The following is a 24,990-nucleotide window of genomic DNA, read 5'->3' on the forward strand; positions in this document are numbered from 1 at the left end:
GTGCGTTGCGTAAGTACCTGCTTTCAATTCATAATGTTATATAGCACACTGGACGTTGAGATTTTCATAATTTCTGCAAATAACGTGCATAGTATTGCACATTTGTCATTCACACATGATAAAGTTTTGGAGAAAACATTCTCACCTGACTTTGTAGAACTTCTGATATGTTTTCAGAACATAGTCACTTATATTTCTTTCAGTCAAGTTTTCAATGGTGTCTGTGGTATTATGAAGTTTCTGAAAATAACATGTACAATCTGGCATTAATAGAAATAACTATATGACATGAATTAAGGCGGGCTTTCACTTACTCATTCACATCATTTAATAGAGAGAGTTTGGAACCTGCTAAACAACTACTACTTGAATAATGCAATGTTCACAACAAATAAACACGAACTGTGCTTGCTTTTCAGTTGTTTCCTGTTAGTGTATACGATAATAAATAGTACATGATTGTTTCATATATTTCTGCGCCACCAATAGATAAGAATCACACTTGTTATTTGACGTACAACCACTCCAAATTTTTATTCATGCGTGGCTCTGTTTTTACTTATAAATGCCCTTTTGATGACATGTCTTTCGGTAATTCTAGTGCCTTTTTCAAATCAGGGCTGATCATTTAACCAACCACAACATTACATGCATCAATTCTGATTATTTAACAAAAGAAAAAAGAGTAAAGAATATGTAACATCGGTCATACAATCAAAGGCGTTGCAAGTATCAGCAAAGAAAAACATGCAAATCAAAACAACAATATCATTTCATGTTAGCATTTGCAGTTTCAACGGATTGTATCCATATACCATGAATACATGTATGTTTTTAACAGTTCATTTTTGTTTATATTTTCATGATGTCACAGATATGAGGGATGAGAAAAAGGGAAGGAAGGTTAGGAAACGAAAGGCACATAATTGTACAGTTGGAAACAATGGGAAAGAATGAAAAAATCGGTACGTTTTCTTGATTTGTGGCAGTGTGAATAATGTACAAAACAAAAATTAAGTAAAAACAAATAAATATTGGTGTCACACAGACAAGTCTCTTCTTACCTATTGCATTCCGTCTGTGTTGCGAAGTGTTATGAATTTAAAGTGATGGGTTAAATCCCCGCCTGGTGAGTGAAAGTGTACTTGTTAATAAGTCTATGGTTTTTGTCATGTTAGCAATATTCTAATTACTGAATCTCTATCTTGTTATCTAAACTCTGACCTAAGACCATGTTTGTCCTATTTATTAACTCTGTGAATGTACAGCGTTACTTTGTACAGATTAGCCTAAGCAATCGTGCGCATTCCTTGTTAACTACATATCTAAAAGATATCCCCCGCGTGCCATGCAGATTCCTGCTGATCTAAGGGCTTACCTGCAAAGTTCTAGGCGTTTGCCGTCTCTGGTCTTGCTTCCGTGTTCTTCCGCGGTCGAATGCCTAATGATTTGGGTTTGTTGAGCGCTGTCATGGAAACAGGGGTAGTCCTACCTCTGTCTCCATTACGGCTGCCATACTTTGGGACACTTCCCATAGCTGGGTAATGAAATGCACGCTCATATTTTTATTACTGCTTGGAATCAAAATGCCTCAATCATTTATGAGCAATTGAAAAACATGATTTACGCTATTCCTGTGGTCTCTATATTTTGAAAATAAAATCCATAATTTCTTACACAATCTCGATCAATATTTTCTGTGTCAGTTTGTTAAGTTAATTGATTGAGATTGAAAAGCCAATCTACTTAAGTACCAATGATGTGACTAGTTTGACTCATTAAACCCAAGCACGCTTACTCCTGACCTGAATAGCTATGGATTGATGATCATGATTATAATTTGTTACAAATAAGTGATAGCCTTTGCTAACAAAAGTTCATGATAATGAATAATTGCAATTAAGTTAATCCTCTCTATGTATTCAATTAGTACACTTAGATTACAAAAAAAGGGGACATTTTATCAGAATTAAGCCCCTCTCCACCATTCTATGTTTACAGATTAATTTCAAAATCGATCGAGATTGTGTAAGAAATTATGGATCTTATTTTCAAAATATAGAGACCACAGGAATAGCGTAAATCATGTTTTTCGATTGCTCATAAATGATTAAGGCATTTTGATTCCAAGCGGTAATAAAAATATGAGCGTGCATTTCAATACCCAGCTATGGGAAGTGTCCCAAAGTATGGCAGCCGTAATGGAGACAGAGGTAGGACTACCCCTGTTTCCATGACAGCACTCAACAAACCCAATTCATTAGGCATTTGACCGTGGAAGAACGCAGAAGCAAGACCAGAGACGGCAAAACACCTAGAACTTTGCAGGTAACCCCTTAGATCAGCAGGATTCTGCACGGCACTCGGGGGGATATCTTTCAGATATGTAGTTAACAAGGAATGCACATAATCGCTTAGGCTAATCTGTACAAAGTACCGCTGTACATTTGCAGAATTAATAAATAGGACAAACATGGCCTTAGATCAGAGTTTAGATAACAAGATAGAGATTCAGTAATTAGAATATTGCTTACAAGACCAAAAGAATATTCTTATTAACAAGTACGCTTTCACTCACCAGGCAGGGATTTAACCCATGACTTTAAATTCATAAAACTTGGGCAACACAGACGGAATGCAATAGGTAAGAAGAGACTTGTTGTTGTGACACCAATATTCATTTGTTTTTACTTAATTTTTGTTTTGCACATTATTCACACTGCTACAAATCAAGAAAAATTACCAATGTTTTCGTTCTTTCTCATTTTTTCCAACCGTACAATTATGTGCCTTTCGTTTCCTAACCTTCCTTCCCCTTTTCCCATCCTTCATATCTGTGACATCATGAACAATGTAAACAAACATGAACAGTTAAATGCATATATGTGTTCATGGTTTATGGATACAATCCGTTGAAGCTGCAAAGGCTAACATGAAATGATATTGTTGTTTTGATTTGCATGTTTTTCTATGCGGATACTCACATTGCCTTTGAGTGTCTGACCGATGTTACATATTCTTTTCTCTTTTGTTAAATAATCAGAATTGATGCATGTAATGTTGTGGTTGGTTAAATGATCAGCCCTGAATTGAAAAAGGCGATAGAATCGCCGAAACATGTGTCATCAAAACGGCATTTAAAAGTAAAAACAGAGCCACACATAAATAAAGCTTTGGAGTGCTTGTACGTCAAATCACAAGTGTGATTCTTTTCCATTGGTGGCGCAGAAATATATGAAACAATCTTGTACTGTTTTTTGCAAACAGAGTAGAGGAACCTATTTTCTCCGTTCTGCGTTTCATATGGATGCAACACTACATGCTTAAGGTCGCTTGGGCTCATATGTCAGTAACCAACTCAAGGTTCCTCATTGCTTTTTCACATACGATAATTAATGTTTGTTTTACTAGATAAATAGTCAAAACAAACACTTCTTGGTGTTGCAGTGATTTTACAGTTCTATGGTCCACTGTTTCCTACAGATGAACTAATCTGTCGTCTCATGCACACAATCTCCATCTCATCGCACATTGACCATCCGTAAATGAGGTTGTAAAGGGTTGTATTAAATCAATTTCATCCACACACCTACACCTTGATTTTGATGCTTCTGCAGAGTCATTGTTGGATCCCCAGAGCGGTATAGCCTCACCCCAATAGAGCAACAATGAATGATACTAGCACCTGATACACACACACACACACTTATCCATCCACTCTATGCCTCATCCATCTCCTACATCTCCCACATCTTTCATCCAATCCACCCTAGATTGTGCATAGCTTTGTCTCACCAGACTTCCACCTGCCTCCAAGCTATGTCACTCTAGACACTCCCACCTATAAATTGCTGCCTAGCTAACCACCTAACCACTCACTCATAACAACCTCTCTGCCACGCCGCTTCCTTACCTACTTTACAACTCCTGCCCTACCTCTCAACCACCTTACCATATATCTCTTATCCCACCCAAGCAACCTCAAACTCAAACACCCTTTACCCAAATTCTCCCCACCCCTTTTAACCTACCACGACACCCACCACTTACACTTCTACTCTATTCCTTAACCTCCGCTCTCTGCTCCTCCACCTCCAGCTCCTTGCAGGTCAATCGCTTCACCACGCAACGAGTTGGGGTCAGATCTCTCTATTCGGCTTGTGCCTCCCTCTGGAACTGCATTTCTGCCTCTCTGAAACTTGAGCAAAACCATATCCGGTTCTGGAAGCATCTCAAGACCTTCCTCTTTGCCTCTGCCTTTTCTCTTCCTCTCCCCTGCTGATTCCCTGTCTGATTCATGCTCTGGTCACCTGGCCACCCTCTGAATTCAGGCCCAGGCCCCTGCCTTTCCAGCTGCAAACCCGCACTGCCTCTTGGCACGCCTTGCACTTGTGGTCTGTATCTGTAATCCTACAGTCCACTCTACTGCACGTATCAGACACTTGTCTGCACTTTTGAGTACCCACACTTTTCACCCATTGGCTGCACTACTTGATGTTCCTGTTGTTTCCTTTGTCCTGCACTTATCCATCCTCCCCCTGTCACTTTTCCCCTTCCTGTTCCTCTGCACTTCATGCGATCTGAATGTCACTAGCCCTAGTAATATTGCAGTTTTGTGTCCTCCCTCTGTTTCCCCCCTTGCCTTGTCGCGCCTTGAACCACTTGTGTTTAGGTGCGTTATAAATGCCATATCATATCATATCATATCAACCCACCTGTCCTACCTCCTTTGTGCCATCTGAAATGAAATCCTACCCAATGGATACCACAGATACAATTTTAAAATAGGACAAGAATTGAATCCATCTAACAATATGTTAATTTGATTAGATATTTAAATAATGATATACCAACATAAACAGAACGTGACACTGAAAAAAGTAGAAGAGAAGATGAGGTCCAGGAAAATTTAGAATAGAATTCCCAACTCATTCTTGTTATGGTGTACTGAGTTATCACTGCCACATAATTGCTTTGAATTCCTGGGCTCAGTATATCAACAAATTAAAGGCAGATCAATGCAGTCAGCCATTGACTGGGTTTATCTAACCTTTATGTAGAAATGTTTGAATGCTCAGTTCAAAATGCTGATGTGGATGGATTAAAAAACATGTAAGAACATGGCTTTGGTCTATCGATGACTTAATCATTATTTCCGAAGGAAGTGAAATAGAGGCAGGGCAGTTTGTAAATTCGATGAATGCCAAGAATCCTTATTTGAGGTTTACTCTCACGATGAGCATCGAGAAGGTAATTTTTTCAGCTCTAACTATCTACCGTCAAGGGGAAACTTCATTAGCCAAACCATTTCAAATGGCAAGTGATACAAGTGTTTGTTTGCATTACAAAAGCCACCACATCAAACATATATAAGAATCTTCTTGTGTTGGGCAATTTGCACACCATAAAAGAAATAGCAGTACTGCAGCAACATACACAGAGCAAGATAATAAGTTAATCAGTAAACTATAAGCCATGGGTTATCTCCAAAAATGGTGGAACAAGCAGACAAAAAGAGCTTTCAATAGTAACTGGAAAGCAATACTTGAAAAGACACAGAGATCAGACAACACTGATGCAATGGTGTGTCTTAACACCTTTACCAATTTGTCTTATAACATAAAACACATAATAAAAAATAAAAAAAACGGAGAAGTCTGAGCAAGGAAGGAGAGAGGATGGAATGGCCTCTTTTTCCTTTTAAAACAAGCGCACATATTCAAAATCTGATAATGCACAATGAAACCACTAACATGCAAGCTCGCCACCAGACTCCAAGAGAAAGTTTAGGGTTAGAGCCAGTAATAGGCAATTTTCCCTGAAGGAGAGAGGATGGAATGGCCTATTTTTCCTTTTAAAACAAGCACACATATTCAAAATTTGATAATGCACAATGATACCACTAACATGCGAGCTCGCCACCAGACTCCAAGAGAAAGTTTAGGGTTAGAGCCAGTAATAGGCAATTTTCCCTGTGGCAAATCCAGGGTATGCCAGAACACTTCAGAAATTACAGAAATTGATATTGGTCTTAACCATAAGCGGATTATGAACAACTTCACAAATTATGAGTATCCCAATGAAGCACATGTGATTAAATGTTCCTGCAGCTTAACATACATATGCAAAACAATAAAAAAAGAAAGAAATGTGCTCATAGAATTGGTATGACAAAAATATCAAAATTAAAAATCACAAATGATTTTGTGGATAGTGATACAAAAAAGGAATGCTTCTAATCAGTTTGGTATGAATAAAAAATGGCTAAACCAAGAACGGAAGTGGATATACCTTGTACAAAGTAATATTTTAGGGCTTATTAAAGACATGCCATGGCATAGGATCAAGTAGTTGAGGACATTTTAATTTCTATTCGTGGCTAGAATGGATTCATCATGAATCCTGAGCAGACATTTCAAAATAAAATCTGATTGGCACAATTCATATATTGATATATGTAAACGAGCAACAGTTGATAGATTCATTTAAAGTAAAGTTGATAATGGTGCATCATAGTATGCCCCAACGCACACCTTTGCTCTGCATCATGCAACATAACCATTCACAGCTATCACAACACCCATACATCATTCACATCTTCCTCTACAGTAGCACCACTCTGCAAACCTGCACTGCCTTCCCCAGTGGCGGGCATTGCAGCTAGATATTCACAACACTACATACTTCTAGAACAGCTTACTTCTGCACCACATCACATTTCACACTCAACCAAACATTTAATTTCGGCACTTGCATAGCACCTTGCACCATAGGTATGGCCCCAACGCGCTGTAGGTTGAAAGCCATCGGAAGAACAAAAGTCCAGAGCACGGGAAATTAGGAGGTGCCAAATGTGTATGCGCATAATAGCCATTAGAGATTATGAGGGGTGTCCAAATCTAAATCAAGCCACCCATGTCTAATTGGCAAGTGGATGGCTGGAGAGAGGTACATTAAAAGTAAGGTGGAGGGGGTGTGCAAGAGGATAGTTATTAAGTGTGTACCTACAGTTCACATTTTTTTTTTCGTGAAAGGTAGCTACATTCTTATGTCAGAAGTGTTGTGCAATGTGTCATTCGATAAGTATGTGAACGCAGAAGTGGGTAAGAGTGAGGCCACGCCTTCAGCTACATTCCTCAGATACTGAGTGTGAGAAAAAGAAATATCTTGGCTATACTCTAAACATTGCCCACCCTCTATACTTGTCTGAGTGCAATATTATGCCCACCCTCAAATCCATCCAAGAACAAACATTTCCCACCCATAAAACCATCTAAGTACAATACATTGTCTCCCAACAAACTCATCTACATGCAATACCATGTCAACCGTCAAATCCATTTCAGCACCAAACATTGCCCACTCTCAGAATTCAACTGAGTGCAACACGTTGACCACACTCAAAATCCATTTAAGTGCAGTACATTGCCCATCCTCAGGATCCATCCAAATGCGATACATTAGCAATCCTCAAATATCATTTAGTGTAATATGATGTCCACCCTCAAATCCATGAAATTTAAACACATTGCCCACCCCTCAATTCATCTAGGTGGTATGCATTGCCTGTCCTTCACATCAATTTTAGAGTAATGCATTGCCCACCATCTGGTTCTTCAATATGTGATGCATTGGTAACCCGCATAATCAGTACGAGTGGCAAGGTTTTGCCAGAGCACCGTAATGGGTGTGTTCTCCACCCATACCACCTTACCTACGTGGTAGCTGTACATTGTTCTGTCTGGCGTCCATGGGCGAGCGGGGCAAACAGGGAAATCGAGCGGCCCTTCGTCGTGGCCTTTGGTGGCTGCCTGGGCGAGACTGCCCTGGGGCCTTCGGTGAGGTGGGCAGCTTTATGCAGAGACATCTAATCATGGTCCTGGTGGGCAGGAGCGGGGCTGGAGGATGACTGATATGTTGCTGGTGGTCCGCTAGGGGCTCATGAGGATGTGCAGGTGAGACGTGAGTAGATCCTGGCCAAGGAAGACCATGGTTAACCAGGAACTCTCCCGGTGACTCCAATTACCATGGTCATGACTTAAAGACCTTGAACTGATGGTATTTTATAATGTTAACTCACATGCAATGCTGATACATGTTCACTGATTTATTGTGTGAGAATTCCCTTGTTGAATGTATCTGATATATCAGTTGATCAAGCAGAATCGCTATGGGTTGTATTGTTTGTGGTGTAGTTATAACCCAGTAATCATTGCACTTGTTCACTTTCTGGAGGCATACCAGTTGTAAGGGGAATACTTCATTGAAGGAATTTAGAACATGCAGGATTACATGTTGACACATTAGTTCTTAGATTACATTTTATTTGCGAATATTAGTTTTTATACTGTAATTGGTTGTATTTACTGCAGTTGTCTGATTTATTAGAATTCACATCAGTTGTGATGTGTAATTCGGTTATTACTACTTTGGATTCTGCGTTTGTGATAGACTAGTAGATATCATGAATTGTGTATGGACTTTATAATATATTGATTGTGTTTTGAAATGATAAGTATGAACTGTAAATATCAGTACATGATAATGAAACTACTTCAGCACAAGTCATTCTACTCTTTTAAAATATCAGGAATGCACCCACACCTATCACTAAGCCCATATCAGACACTGCATCTTCCCGTGTGCACTTCCTTTCCATCTCTATACAGCAGACTCTACTAGTCCAATGTGATGCTTGCCAAATATTGGCTTCCCTCTCATCTTCAAAGTATTCTTACCAATTAGGAGTGACATTTATTTCGCTCACTAATTAATTAATGCCTAACCACAAAAGGGAAAAGATTCAGGACCACACGGTGGGGCTATAGGTACCACCCCACCTGCCAATACTACTGACGTCTAGAACACCATAGACATATACCATGACACTTTCATATGTAGAAGGTGCAGCATGCCTGTAATAACTAAATCTCTTGGCATAACATTGCTGAATAGGAATGACACATCACCTCATACATCACCTCAGCAATCATAGACATGTAGGGGAATCACTTTGCAGGAGAACTGAACCTAATGGAGTTTATAATTGACACAAACGGTCTCCTTTGATTAATGCACCCTCTACAGAAATAGCATGATGTGCTGTTTTCCCTGCAGATGATACACTTTGTTATTACAGAATGGGAATTACGACCTCTCTAATACCGATCGATCTGTGTGAATATTGCGACCCCCAGAAGTCTGACAGTCAAAAATGTATACGTTATTTATTATTTCCAACCCCCATTACACCACATACATATGCGGGGGGAGACTACCGGCAGACCCCCCATACTTGTATTACATCCCATACCACCCCCACATATATATGTTGTGTAAAGTGGGTCGAAAAAAAGTCAGAATTTTCATCAGTCGGAATTCTGGACGCGACATTTTGGTATATTTCCATACAGATTAGCACATGGATTCTATCATAGAACTCCTCTAAGCCAATCAGAATGCTTGGACTGCAGTATAAAATAATGTCTGGTATAGACTTCATAGCAAACATTTTGACTTAAAAAGGAGTCTGGAATCATTAATTTTCCTTCTTGTTTGCACAACTTGTGCAAATAGCTTTGAGGATATCAGAAGGGATTATGATCACTTTTGATAAAGATCCTTCCCCAACTTATAGCCCTCTGGCTTGCCTTTGGCAATAACCTAGAATGTGAGGGGGGGATTATCTAACAAGTATGACCCCTTCTTCTCTCCATAAGGCTAAATTAGTCCATGGATTTCAAATGCAGATCTTCTTTCAGCCTATCGAATTCTCAGAATCCAGCCCATTATCTCTGAATTGAGCACTAGCCTGACAGGCAGCAATTCAGTTCAGAAACAATTGTCTTCAACTGCATGAAGGAAGGGAGGAGAACAATTACTCAAAGAAAAAAAGCAATAAAACACAAAATGTATAAAGTATATTTTATCAAATTCCATGCTGATTAAATTAGCATTACAAGTTTCTAGGGTAAGCTTATTTTTCACCACAATAAAAACACTTAGCTTTTTAGTTGCACATCTCCATGATGTAGTAGCCTTTTAAACTTTGGTAGGTGTCATTATTGCTTGGGATAATGAACCTTCCCCACTTTAGTCATCGACTTGGCCTAGGGCAGTAAATTGAGGGTGGGCCCTTACCCACAATAATGACCCCTGCATTGGTCTGTAAGATGTAAAAGCGCTGCCTCTGCCATAGCAGGCATGCATTCCGGAGGTGGAGTGCAATCATTTGTTAGTGAAGGTGCACATGTTTTGTAATATCAAAGCGTGCACACAGGTAATGTACGCTTTATTTGTGTTCATCCCTGGAATATGGTGCACGTATACAGGTTACCTCGCAGTGCACATTGACAAGGGAAGAAGGATCTTCTGGGACATCCCCGATGTAGGGGCTAAAGCTTCAGACTGCAACCGTAATGCTTTGTGTTCTGCAAGAGCAATGTTTAGCAAATTAGTGAGGGTCAAAGCCATAAGCAGCACCTGAAGCATTCTGCACCACTATCAAACAGCTGCTCGTGAAGACCTTTCTTTTTTAGTATTCAAGCGCAAAGCCAATGTCTCCACCTGGTTCAGCACATGTGTGAACCATCACCAGATTCAATCCTGGGCTTGGTAATCTGGCCCACAGTCATATGGACACCAGGTGCCAGAACTGGTGCCTCCGCTCGACTGTGTGATCTGTTGGTTGTGTTGCACATCCTCCACAGTGCACATTCTTGCCAGATAGGGTGTGGCGTGCATTTGAGGCCCTGAACAGAAATACCCTTCACCTAAAAACTGCATTAAACATTGCCACCAAAACGGCTGTGCTTTGCTTCCCTGGCACATTTGTGGCAAGCATTTGAACATGTCACCAAGAACGGCTCTGTGTTTGCTTTTATTTCATCTGAATAATAAGAAGTTATGCCCTGCATTCAGAACGGCTCTCCGCTAGCTTTTCTTTCATCTGAATAATAAGTTATGCCCTGCATTCAGAACGTCTCTGCATTTGCTTATCTTGCATCTGAATAACAAGAACGTATGCTCTACACCCAAAACGCCTTGTCTTATTGGAAATTCACATGAGGGGCAAGGATTTCTACATTGCAACCCGACACAGCTTTTGTTTTCCCTTTTATGTGAACCGCAGTGCTCAAAACACTGCAAATGAAAAACAAAATGGCTTGGCTTTTCCTTGTTATTCGGTGTCCAATCAAAGATCCCTGTGCAGGGGGCCTACTTCTCTGTGTCAATGGACCAACCCTACATGCAAAACTCCCTCAAAGGGATAAATTAAAGAATCCTGTGACCTCCAGAACAGCATTTCAAACATTAGATGAGATACGGCTTGCCCACGTGTGAATGAAAAAAAAGAGAAATTACTTTTAAAAGCCACCATGAAGGATAGTTTTGCTCGCACGAAAGTGTCAGTGAGATATGTTGTCGGTGGGGGGTTGGCTAAGCAATGTACATTATATTTGCCCCCACAAGGCTTCAATCACCTTGGAAAGGCTCAGAATACCAGTAAAACCAGTTTTGTGGGCTCAGGCAGCACACTTCTAAATGGAAACCCTTGCCTCCCACTGGAAGTTTCACCTATAAGTGAACTATTCTGCAACGACATGTGATGTGGCTTAGGGTGTTATAATTTCCTGCTCTGCCAGACTAGAAGGCAGTACTAGCAGGGAGGACAAAGAAAGCAAGTGTGGCTAGAGCTTGACCAAGAAGTGTGAATTCCTCTAGCACCCACTACCAAGGACAAACTGACAAACTTCAAAGGTTATAATAAAATTCTTTTGTTGCAAGCTGAGCCAAGAGATGACATTTGGCTGTGGGGGATGAAGCATTGCCCTCCCATATGTGACAGATCCTCCTAATTGACATTAAAGGATTGATTCATTTTAGCCATTTTTCGCAGCACTCAGAATAAGAAGTAATTTTGTTTTCTGCTATTTTTCCATGTCATTTCCGGACGGTCGTTTAGAGACTAAGTGCGTGTTCCTAGGACTCTGTGGACTGAAATGGCCAGTAAAAACTAGTTTCTGACTGATTTAAAATTGCTAAAAATATGACAGTTGGTGGAAAGAGGGAGATGGACATTATGAATATGCTTGAGTTATGACTATTATACATTTTATAAAAATGACCAAAATGTGCCAAAGGGCCATGCTACCTCATATGGAGTTGACGATCAGCTTGCCTAATTCCCTATGACCCACAAACCGCATCTCTAATGCATATGTCAGGGATTAGTAGAAATATGAAGTTATGGAACATAACTGGGTTTTGTCCAAATGTGGCCAAGTGAACAAAGTACTGTAATAAATGCCAAACAGACAGATGGTGTTCTCCCCCTTGAACCAATCATGCCAGGGGTGGAGAGAGGAATGGGAAACTATCCTATCTCAGGATGGGAGTAATTCTAGAGTACTTCCCCTAGGTTGTAAAATGAATGATGTCATATGGTCTATATAAGGGGGGACTGTACTAGAGAAAAGACTCAGACACCCACACTGGAATCCAGGGAGACAGGAGAAAGAGGATGGAGGGAAAGATGAGCCTTACCATCTTAAAGAGTGCAGAGACCAGACCCCTTGACTAGCTGTCCAGAGAGTCCTGAGATCTATATGGCTGTCCAGAATCCCATCCAGGAGAGTGCAGAGACCAGACCCCTTGCCTAGCTGTCCAGAGAGTCCGGAGATCCAGCTGGCTGTCCAGAATCTCAAACCAAGGCTTACTTTGTAAGAAGCAAATAACCCCAGTCCCAAATTGCATACCCTTCTCCTTTTGTAATATTGCATCCCATTGAAACCCCATTGAAATTCCATTGAAAGTCCCAAATTGGCAGTATAATTCATTCACCTTCCCATAGTGGAGTCTGTATTAGCCTGTGTATGTTAGCGTATTCCTTTGATAAAGCTCTCTGTTGTCTGTATAAATCCTTAGCATTATTTAGAAGTAAATCAATTAATTCCCCATTGAAATTTACAGTACGAGTTGGTTAAAATTCAAAATTAACCCCCTTGTGCCTACTGACTTTCTTTACTAGCTATAGTCATTAAAGTATAGCCTCAAACAGAATTAGTCTGCGTGTAACTGAAAACCGAATTTGCCCGTGTATTGTGTGAATTACCCCACAAACTCCTAACTTTCATCTGTCTTGTAAAAACCCCAAACCATAGTCCCATTGAGAGCAACCCCTTTTGGCTAGAGTCCTATCTATTAATTGCCTCTGTCCTTGTCCTTGAAAACCGATTTCCGATTTTGAAAGCTAAGCCCCTTTCCTTAGCTACCTGTCATTGCAAATCCGGAGTAAAACAAATTTCCATTTGCCGTTAGTATTTTTCCTTTTGCATTTGCTTTCTCCCCAAAATTGATTTCCTTGCCTCATTTCCACGTTGTTCTGTGTACTGATTAGTAGTCTCTAAGATTCACTATCTCCTCAAGTGTAGCAACATGAATTTCCTTGTATTCTTTCCCCTAGCAGTTGTGAATAGCTGTGTGAGTAATACGCAAAATCCGATTCTCCTGTCATCCAATCTTGGGGTGGTGGACATTATGTCAAATCCCATTTTTCTCTCTCTCTGTCCCAAACCTTCCCACTGCCTTCCATTCAAAGGAATTAAGTTAGCTGATGTTTGGGGATGAGTATTGTAGGGGGGGGTGCTAATCTCTGAAGCTATCATTTGATTGAAAACTGTCTTTTTCCTGTTTTGCCATGAACGATTTGTGTAACTGTGCTAGGATATCTGAACCAATTGTTCTGTAGAAATCATTGCCTTTGTGTTGACACACAGTGGTGGCTGTTGTATTTTGAATATTTTTCCTTTTTCATTAAATAATAAATTGATAAATATCTTATTAATATACACCGGCCGGGTTCCTAGTCCATAGTGACACGGGGTGTTTGTGAAGGTTGGGTGTGAGACGGGTTGGAGGCCTACTCAAAAGAACCTGTGGTTTATTCAAAATATAAAGTGCTTTATTGTGCATCACAGTCATTGTCGGGGAAGGAGTCCTTGGCTGGAGTGTGACGTGTAATAAAACATTGACAAGGGTATATGACCACTCTTGTTCATTTTTATGCATTCAATGATTTGCTTAAGCATTTTTCATCTTTCAATCAAATTGACTGAATATTTTATTTTAACCGTCAATTTAATGTTCAATATTGAGACAGCTCTGTAACACTGTCTTGAAAAAAGACTATTTTTGAACAAATTTAATAAAGCTCCATGGCTTAGAATATTACAATGAAATAAGGCATAAAAATGAGTTCTGCTGAATTACTGTTTGCGCGAACATAGACTGTTTGGGGATGTCTTAAGCTGAAAACCGAATTAGGTAGACGTAAATCAAGGTATGTGCCCAGGTCTGTGTCCCACGACCTACAGATATTCCATGTAACGGGGTAAATGCAAAGTTCTATGATAAAATACAAATGTTCATCAACCAGTAAAACCATTCCCTTACAATGCTATACAAGTCTTCATTGCATGTTTTGACAGGATCCCTGCCACTGCTACGCTTATTGATGTAAAGTAATCATACAAACCCGCTTAAAATGAATATCCACAGCAAACTTTAGCATATCCTTTACATGTTGTACATATTTAATTTAATCAGAATAATTTGCATTTGTCCCCTTTACATTTCCAATACACCACTCAATTTCAAAGACCAATGTTCCACCACATGTGGAGACGGTGTAATTCACTGTTAATCCTTCAATGCAGAAAAAACAGGAATGGCAGAAAATCCATGTCTTATTTCCCACAGAAAGGCAAGTGTGACGCTGAGTGGCTTAAGAAACTGTTCTGTTGCATTTGCATATTTAAAGAAAGTATCATAGCATGATCTGTGTTTGTTGACCATGGTCATGTTTGAGTCTGTCTTGGAAAAGACCATCTTTCAGGCAAGTCGTTGGGTACAGTTCCACCTTTCAATCCCGCTCCTATTGAAGTGAATGGCTACAGCAGAGATCTCCACGGACGCTGGTTGGAGTATTTACAGCAGGCAATACATTTCAAACTCTGGATTTGCCAAAAATGCAAAGAATCCACCAATGAAAATTTAAAAGTAAATAACCTATTCTCTGGGATGGGACGGTGCCTGCTCATAGAGTTCTAAACATGATGTTTCAGTTCACTGTGTCATGAGTTGCCAGATTAGAAATATCCATTTGCATATAATTCTGGACTTGCCAATAAGGACAGTTGAGCACTGAAATCAAGCAAGAGTGCCATCAACAACGCCAGACACGTGCTTCTGCCTTTATGGAAATCATTGCTCAGGTCTGGCTGTGCTGCTATGTCACTCTAAGTACAGAGAGCAAGGGCTTCCCCTCTGGATTTCCATTACTTGATAGACATGTGAGAGCCCCTTCTTCCAGCCTTGTTTTCCAGCCATTTTTCTACCAGAAAAAGAGGTTGTTTGCATGAGTTCAGCAGCATCTGGGGTCATTTTTATCAAACAATGGACCTGTGCTAAGTAGCAACAGTCTTGCTGCTTGCGTAATACATGCAAAGCAAAATGATTTCCCCAATCATAAACATCTAGCTTTTGCAATTGTTCAAACACTTTATTCTGTCTGCACTTTTTTAAAATGGATTTCATAAATCGGCATGCTGTAATATGTAATATAGGTGGTCATGTAGAGCGCACGTCTGCCACTTTTGATGGCCGCACTGAGCTTGGCTCTGTATGACTAGTTTACTTTCTGCATCAATATGCTTAATTCATATTTGTGGCATGAGCTCCCTCCATCCTTCTCCTTGTTCTTCCCTTTGTCCTGTTCTGCGTGTTTTCACTCTCTGATGTACAGTAGTCTTGTGTGTGTGGATAAAAAATTACCTTTCATCCTGGTTACATGAAAGCTTTTGTCATTGACATACGGTTATTGTGTTGCCTATGTTCTCCCACTTGCACTTTTTGCATGTGCAACTGTGGTTTTTGATATGTTAATTTTATGAGCATGTTTTAATTAGGCAATATAACCTGAGGAGGGGATCATTCCCGGTAGGGAAATGCCCCCAGGGCCATAGTTGGCAAGGGCTTTAACATAGCCCCAGGGGCATTACCCTACCGGTAATGCCCCCTCTAACGGCACGTTGTACGGGGTACTAATAGCAGTTTTTCTCGAGTTGAGAAACGGCGCTGCAACCGTTTCTCGACTTGAGAAAAAAAGAAAATAGCCGCCAGGGATCAGAGAGAAGGGACTAAACTTAGTCCTTTCTTCTTTTCCATGGCAGCCATTAAAATGAATGTAAAAAAATAAATAAACAAACAAAATGGCCACCATGGAAGGGGAAAAGGGACTACACGCCATCCCTTCTCACTTTCCATGGCAGCCACTTGTGGAAATAACTCCGGGACGTGGCAGTGCTAGAAGCCTTGTCGGGCAGGTAAGGACCCGGGCAAGGGGCAATGAGCTTGCTTTTTACACGCTCATTGACCCTCGCCGGGTACTAATAACATAAATAGGTTGTTTATTTCAATAGAAAAACACCATCGCTAACCAGCATAACTTGTATCACTCCCCACTAAGCTAGACTGCAGTTTCTGAGCCAGAGCACTTTCACCAATATTATTGCATCAGGCCATCTAACACTCTTTGGAGGCTCTCACAATATTTAGGACCATGTTTCCAGACCTCACTGCCAGAGTGGCTTTCAACATTTTCTTCTTCTCCACCAATCTTGCCCAAGATCTCTAAATATTTGTAAACATGTTTCTTTTGTATTGTATTTTCTTTAAATAAATTTACCTGTCCTTCCCTTTATTTTACCTGCTTGGAGTTTAAAATGTCTCTAGCACCCCACTGGTTTACTAGGCCCAATTTGCTAAAATAAATCAAATGGCAGGAACATTTTTGATGTATTAGGGTTTCCATGCATCGCCAAATGCCCAAGATACTGATGTGTGATGCATCCAGCCATTATGGAGTTAGTTATGATTGCTTCTACTATTACACCTCGATTTTGTGGAATGCTCTGCTGTTATGAGACACAGCCCCACTAGTTCTAGATTTGAGGTTTGATTCTCAGGAGGTTCACTGGCAAAATGGTAATTGAGATAGGAAGTTGAGAACATTGTCCAGAAATCAAAGGCAAGTGGTCTCCAACCGCCACACCTTGCCTTCATTCCAGCCTGAGGCAATTTACGCTATCCTTTGACTAAGAGGTCCTATATCCTGACAAAGACACATTTTGACCAATTTTGGCAACTGGGGCCAGTCTAATCATTTAAAGGTAATAGTGGCTTCCATAATATAGAATTTTTTGTTTGTTTTGTGTTTCATACAGTGCTAGCATGCTGCCTTAGAGTTGCTTGCTGGTGTGTTGAGACACTGCAACATGTTGCAAAGCCTAGGTAAGAAAATTAGAAACAATGTAGATAATACATTTCTTCTAGATCAGATTGGTCCCCAGGACTTCCCCAGACTGGGTTCCAGGCGTTACAGATTGGTAGGACTAGTTTAACCCTCCAACACCTCTTTAAATTATGGTACATAAAACCTATCAAATAGATCAGATAGAGTATAAAAATATGTCACCGTGCTAGCCAGAAGTTGGTAATGATTAATGAGGGTCAACTTGATTGGCAGAGTTGGAGTCTGGGTGTCTCAGAACTCCTCACCCTCTCCCTTCCTTTTACTCCTTGATGGTGGAACCTTCTGCCAACTATATTGTGAGGTTGTGGACACACCCACCTCATATCATTGCAACCTGCCCTTTCTTTTTTCAGCTGGGCCATAGAAGTTGTCTACGTAAATATGTATATGTCAATGTCCATGCTACTGTCGTGTGTGTGAATGTCTTGCATCTCACAATCTGGCTAGTTATAAGGCTTGTGATGAACCCCAGAGTATTGTCACTGCACTCATGGGGGAGCCCCATCCCAGAGGTTTCTAAGCGCGGATCTGGGTATCAAACCTGCATTGCTCTGTGTCGTCTTGCTTCCAAGGCGGGGACATTGCCCCTGAGCTATCCTCCCAATACTATCCTTGGAGAATATGGTATGCACCTCCTCCTACTCTGTCCCGTCACTCATCTCACCCCACTTCCCCCTCTATAGTTCTCAACAAGTCTATGTATTGCTGCAAAATAAGAAACCCCATCCACTTTGACCACACTGCAACGAGGAAGAGTATGTAGTGCAGAAGTGAATGTGTTTTACCTAGCTCCTGCCCCCTAACCTCTGTAATATTGTCATATTGGAACAGCAGGAGAAGAGCTATATGTGGGACCAAAGGTGTTGTCCCTATACCGCATTGAGTGCACGAGAGATGATATGCACTCAGGCAACCATACCAAATGTACCCTTGTACTAAAAGAGCGGAAGAATGTCAGCACGAACCATTGGACATTATAGGGCACCGAGTGAAATCTGACGAGGGTAGAGTGATGTCATGAAGAGGATATTCAAGGACATACTGAAGTGAAATGAATATACTTACGAGTAACAGTATAACTGAAGTGACAAAAGGAACATGTGCGAAATGATAGAGTAATCATATATACAAAGAAGAAAAAGTAACTTGCTAACCAATATGTGTAAATATGTAGTACCGTAAGGTATATGAGACATATAGAAGCTTGTTATAGAGGAGAATATATCATAGCGAGGAATCCCATGATAGGAAGATGGACGTGGGCTCATGTTAAGACTGAATTGAGCTACCTCAGAGACAGATCAGGGATTCAGAGTCAGGAGACATTTGGAAACTTAGCTCTGTGTGCAAAATAAAGAGCAGTCTGCGCTGGTCTGAGATCAAGGGTGCTATTTTAAGGAATACTTGCATGGCGCAAGTGGAGGCAGACTGATAAGCTATGTACGTAAGACAAATTTATCTTGGATTAAAGAATAAGACAACCTTTGCAAGAGCCAAGTATTGGACAATTAACATTGGATAAGTTCTCTACAAGATGGAGTGAGCAAGTGCCTAGAGGCCAAGAGGAGCAAGAACACCCAGTCAGTATAAGTAAATCAAATAGAAGTAAATAGGAGGTTTAAATGGACAAAGTTGCGGTCTCCTCACACATGGTTCAGAAGTCGAAAACAAGGGTTATTCATTAAAGCTTTGGATGAAGATAGTGATGTGCTTACACTCCCGCAAATGTCCTAGAACAGAGAAAAGACTGCAAGTGCAACTACAGACGGGAAACTTTGGCTTATGGCCGGACTGATGAGAGATGATGGATTCATTGGGAAGGTGAGGAGTAATCTGATACGACTCAAGCATCTGGGTTTGGTTTTGCTTACGTGCTGCTACCAAGCCGAAAGTCCAAGATTGGGTGAGAATGCCAAACAATTAGAGGGTCTATGGGGCAACATACCATAGAATTTTGCGTAGACCTATCTGCTGCCATTTTCTCTGTTATAATCAGTATTATACATATTTACAGGTTGTTTAAGGTGTGCCCTACAGATAATAAGGGGCAGCCAATGAAGTACTAACCCCTATGTATATCATATGTACATATGTTTGCTTAACCAATCATTCCCTTCAATAGTTTTTGTAGCTTGCCACTTAGGATGATTGAGAAATTGAGAATAAAGAAATTCTATCTAGCAAAAGAGACACTTCAAGGTGCTAGACCACAAGTAAGAACTACCCAATTGCAATCGTTCTTACAAGTGACATGAGGATGATTGGGCAAAGAGGGAAAGGCCCACCATGGAACCAACATACCTGATATAGTCAAACAAACTCAATCTCAATCATAAAAAGAGAAGGAGGGCTGTACGTTAAGTCAGATGCTCACTGGAGGAACCGAGAACTGGCAGGCATCTCACTGCAGAGAACAGTGGATGCTGGAGGAGCCCTGCTAAACACAAGCGTTGTTCAAAGCTATCCTGGCTGGAGAATTGGAGATCCGGGAGAGATCGGGAGCCAGACCATGGAACCAAGGCAAGAGATGCAAGTCAAGGGGAACCAGACATGGAAGCATCACAAGGAGATTCTGAGAGAGCCAGAAGGTGTGTGCAAGCACACAGCAAGCAGAGGCGGTCCCGCCAAATCAGACGGTAACACCTTGAAAGGTACCTGGGTTACAGTGGCTAGTGGTGGGGATAACAAAGAGTGAAGGAGGCCTTTGGGGAAAACGGAGGAACCCCTTCTCCCTCATCCCAGTCCCTAGGGAGAAAAACAAAGCAGACATATGAGAATCAGTGCCTGGCAGGTTAGTGAACCAGGCCTGGTCAAAAGTGACAGCAAACCTGAGAGAAGGGTCTGGGACCCAAATGAAACTGGAGAAGCCATATGAGAAGAGTACAGACTTGACCCATTGCAATCTGAGAATGCATACAAACAAGGTGCTGAGATCCAAGACAAGCCAGGGAACCCCGAGAAGGCATAAAGGGGTCAGAGACCCACACAAATGAGAGAAAAGATACAGAGCAAATTGGGAGACCCCGAAATATCCCAGAAGGATCTGGGACCCATACAAAAGTGAGGAGGAAGAAGTAAAGATAACGGGACAAGAGCCCATTGTTAAACATGCTTTCTGGAACAACAAAAACTATAGTCAAGTTTGGCAGGGGAGTAAACCAGACCTGATGATACATTTTGTGATCTTTGTTTTTGATGATTGTTTTCTTGTGCAACACAGCTGCAGTCAAAGAAAGAAAATACCGCAGTCAAATCTGGCAGTGGAGTGAATCGAATTTGGTGTGTGGTATTTGTTTTATGAAAGTGCAACTATCTAAAACAAGAGAGAGAAGAGTTGGAGACTGCACACAGTTGTGCTGGATACATGCAAAATCAATGTCTAAGTAAACCTGGATACTGCAATGTTTTATCTTTTAAGGAGTTGGCAACACATTTTCAAGCTGAGTGTAACACATGTGTTTTACTTGTGTAGCCATCATTTCAAGATGAGTTGGGTATTTAGGAACAGGACGATCCTTGGTGGAGTTATGGGGAGGATCCCCATATATTGGATGAGTGGGTATGCCACCGATTGAGCAAAGGAGGCCTGAAGGGCTTGGTTCGGAGGTTCCTGCCTGCCACACTGGATACTGGTCTACTTAGACATAGATTTTGCAAGTATCCAGCACATCCAGCACAACAGTGGGGGGTCTCCAGCTCTTCTCCCACTTTCCCAATATAGGACAGTGGATCACTGTCATAAGAGAAACCAGCACACGCAGCAGGGTACACACAAGAATACCAATCAGGAAGAGTAGTTCCACAATTCTAGTGCTCCCATCTAAAACACAAGGATTTACACATCCAATCTGGAAGGATAGTGCACCAGACTTGATAAGGCTTTTGGGAAGTGAAGGAAGAAGAGATACTTGGTAATTGTGTTTTCTTTTCAAGATTGAAACATTAAGAACTGAACATTTTAGTTGGAGTTCAGAACAGGAGAAGCATTCTTCTGGATCCAGAAGGTCGCAGTTTTCCTTAGTTATCTTGGTGTGTAAGGGAAGGAAATAGGTTTAGGCACAGGACGATGGACATTTTATGTTTTTGAATTTCCTGACAGAGACCTTAATCTTTTTGTTGAGGTACGGAATCCCCTCTTAGAAGTAGGGCCAGATAGGTTTTTCCTTTTCTTTATCTTTCATAAAAGTAATTGCCAACAAATATGCCACATCTGTGTAAGACTTGCACTTCTGCAACCTTACAGACTGCAATATGAGATGGATAGCTTCCATCTGTACACTAGCATGTCTGCATTGCTCTTGGGGGTTGAGTATGTGGAAAATGACTGCTCACAGGGAAAGGTATGTGTAAAGGTTGATAAGTTGTGCAGTTGCAGGTTCCAAAACCAGTGTTGATTCAAGGGTACGGGTCATATGCTTAACCGACTCCTTAGGTCCTCTGCATATTTGTGCAATAAAACATACGTTTTTTTGGCAACATATATAGAACTGACAGCAGTTCTTGCAAAAGGGATATTGATTAGAGTCATGTCCAAGAAATTTCTTCTTGCTGGCACTTGTTATAACTTTGCATCCTTTTTTTTGCTGGATGGTGGTTTGGAGGCATCTCTATTTTCATTTCGATAGCCACCTTATTCTCTAAAAGACACCCTATCCCTACCCTATCCTGCATCTTCAGCACATCCCCCCTCCCTCCAATTCTGACAGGGCTCTCACTACCACAGATGCCGGGATTGTTTCAAGGTCATAGGTGGCAATGGAAGCAGCTGCACCGATACCACCCATTCCACCAGCATCATGCTGAGCCATATCCATCGTCCTTCACTCGTCTGCAGTAGTCTAAGTGCCACCACTCCCACCTCTGGCTCCACGGGAGCATCTACTGCTCTCCCAGACCCCCATGGAGTACCGAAACCTCTGTCTCATGAGTGGTCCCGGTCACTCCATTCCCATCACCATTTCCAGAAGTCCAGGTATACAGACCAAGGTTTGGTGCTCACAATGACTGCGACCACACTAACAGTGTCCACGGCAGCACCAACTGTTCCAGGCACTGAGGTAGCCACATGATGAGATAAGGCTAGACTGTGGGAGGGGTCATGGTAAGCCAAGTCCCATTTAGCACATAATTCATGCATAATCAATTACAAATCGCCCAAAAGGAGTTGCTAGTTTTGTTGTTTTACTATGTGACATCTGCCGCAATAGGGCCACCACCTATTTACCGTCTGCCATCATGCACCTCCAGCTTTAACTCCATAGACACCCACTCCAGTCAATCAAAGGAGTCACAAGCAGCGCAAACAATATTACAACCAAATCCCAGGGCTTCTTAACACATGTAGATTGTCAGTCTCTGTCACCACATTTTGCCTTCATATGCTTATCCATTCGTTTTGGCATGACATTGGGATAGGATCAGACTAACTTTTTGAGGGGCGACTGGTTGAATTTTCGCAGTTATGCTTCACCCTTGAGTGAGGGATCAAGACTCGGGAAAGGAGAGGCCCCAGGAGCTGCTGACGACCATGGAGCTCAGGACGCCAACCACTCCCCAGATGCATTTAATCAGGAGGTATTCTTCTGGTTGTATTGCAGAGTATCTTGCAAGACTCCCTGGCCTATTCATGAGGGGATCCATCAAGTCTATGAAGTCAACCTTTCCCCTGTTGCTTTCTGATTTCATGCTGGATTCATTTTCCAATATTGCATCTTTTACAAAAGCATAAAGTACCTTTTGTTAAGCGTGCCTTGCTCTGGATCCAATTTTCCATAACAGCAGACTGATATGAAATGTATCATTATAATGGCTCATTGTCAAAATATTCCATCAACAAATAAAGTTTGATATCGACCTAAGATTAAAGAGCTAATATATGGCCTTGAACTGTCAGGGATATTGTACAGGAAGTAGAAATATTGATTTCTTTGAATTGAAAATACATTTAAAATATTAACATTGGAGATCATTAATAACACTGTGTTTTATTTACTGTAAAATAAAAGATGTATAGATTTGCCATTTTTCTTTACTGTATTGATGGTTTCAAAACATTCTGAAAATGGGTTAGGTCCTTTGCTGACAGCAAGCAGTCTGCCCACTTTAGGTAGTTGTAAGACACTTTTTAGTTTACTGTGCCTTACTAGACATGAAACAGCCATGTGCATATCGGCCTGGTCTCACCCACAAGGGCAGTGCCACTCTAAAATACAAAGCAAGTCTAGTCTTCTCTGAACAAAAGCAACACAAGACAAATATTTCTGCTTTGTGAAACACAATTAGTGAGCTTACTGTGGAAGGCAGTCTTTCTCTAGGTGTTGCCGGCAATGGGACAACATCTGGATTACTCTCTAATTCAGGGTGAAGCCCCAAGGACTTCAACATTTGCAAAAGTTGTGAGAGCGCCTCTGGTGAGAGTAAACAGATAACCAAATAATCTGTTTCATATAACTGTGACACCTTACAAAAATCTACAAGGCCTTTCCATCTCACTTTTCCTTAGTATGGGTAGCAAACATAAAGGTTATGGTGATTTTAAAATTGCTTGAAAATGAACCTTCCATCCAAAATGTGAAAGCAAAATAATCAATTTCACATGCGACACATGCCACAGCACCACCCAGTAACCATCAGTGGAAGTTAACATCCAGGTCTGAGCTATATGTGTAAAGCATTGTGGGTAATGTAGGGGAGGACTGGCCGCGAGGCCCTCCTCACCTGCAGCCTTCTCCCCAGGTGAGGACCATGACTCGGTGGGCGTCCCCTCATGCCACCCGGGCCCAGGTGGAGGAGGGTTCACCCGCCGACGACATTGCCCACACGTATCCGTTCCCTGCATATACCAAAATTCAGTTAGGCCTAGAAGCCATCTTGTCTAGCAAAGATGGCGTGAGTTCAGCGCACTGTAGCACGGCCCCCACCTTTGGAGGGCCTTTCATGCATCTCTGCCGCCGCAGCACCATGGCAGCTCCGCTGCGAGCGCGTTCCCATGAGAAAGTTGGGTACGAGCTAACACCAGATAGTAACACTGTAACAGTCTGTTATCCACAATGTAATACTGCACCCCGTGTGACCTGGTCCGCGAGGCCAGGGCGACGCAGAAATGAATTCAAGTAGTGGTATTAGTGAACTACTCTTCTTAAACAGAATCTGCAAACTATGAATTAGCCATAAAAGTGAAATGTTTATATGACTTCACATTGTGACTGTACTAATGCTGCTAGATCACAGAGAAAGTGTCTTTAAGTCATATGTAGACACATGAACCCCTATATGTCTTCTTAAGTCACCCATAGTGGCAACCGTCAATCTCTGTGGTCCATAACATAGTTCTACCTCATGTACCGTCGACTGTATATAAATACTTAAACACTGTAGTAGATATAATACCATGTAATGAAAAGGTACTCGGACCGAATGTATTAAAGAAATGTGTAACGAAATTGAAATATAGATGTGTGTTTAAATAAGATCAAAATAAGGCAAAACATTATAAAAGTTCTGCATTCAAAAGTCAGCAACGCACGAGGAAAAAACCTTTGTGAATATATGCAAGGCCATTCTCCCTCCCACCCTACGAAGCCTGCCAGATGAAGAAGCTAAGGCATGTGCCGCGC

The 24,990-nt window shown here is 41.3% G+C and overlaps 1 protein-coding gene across 2 annotated transcripts in view; it reads right to left on the bottom strand.

Moving 5' to 3' along the window:
• The window catches only part of LOC138510440 (phospholipid-transporting ATPase ABCA1-like), a 2,356,352-nt gene that overhangs the window by 548,642 nt on the left and 1,782,720 nt on the right, over window positions 1-24,990 (bottom strand). For both annotated transcript variants that reach the window (XM_069626098.1, XM_069626099.1), the window contains exon 32: window positions 146-240. In XM_069626098.1, the coding sequence (XP_069482199.1) occupies window positions 146-240 (95 nt within the window). The remainder of the gene's footprint in view (window positions 1-145; window positions 241-24,990) is intronic.

The sequence above is a fragment of the Ambystoma mexicanum genome, chromosome 6p, assembly GCF_040938575.1.
Source record: "Ambystoma mexicanum isolate Mex_15411 chromosome 6p, UKY_AmexF1_1, whole genome shotgun sequence".
In the NCBI taxonomy this organism is placed as follows: domain Eukaryota; kingdom Metazoa; phylum Chordata; class Amphibia; order Caudata; family Ambystomatidae; genus Ambystoma; species Ambystoma mexicanum.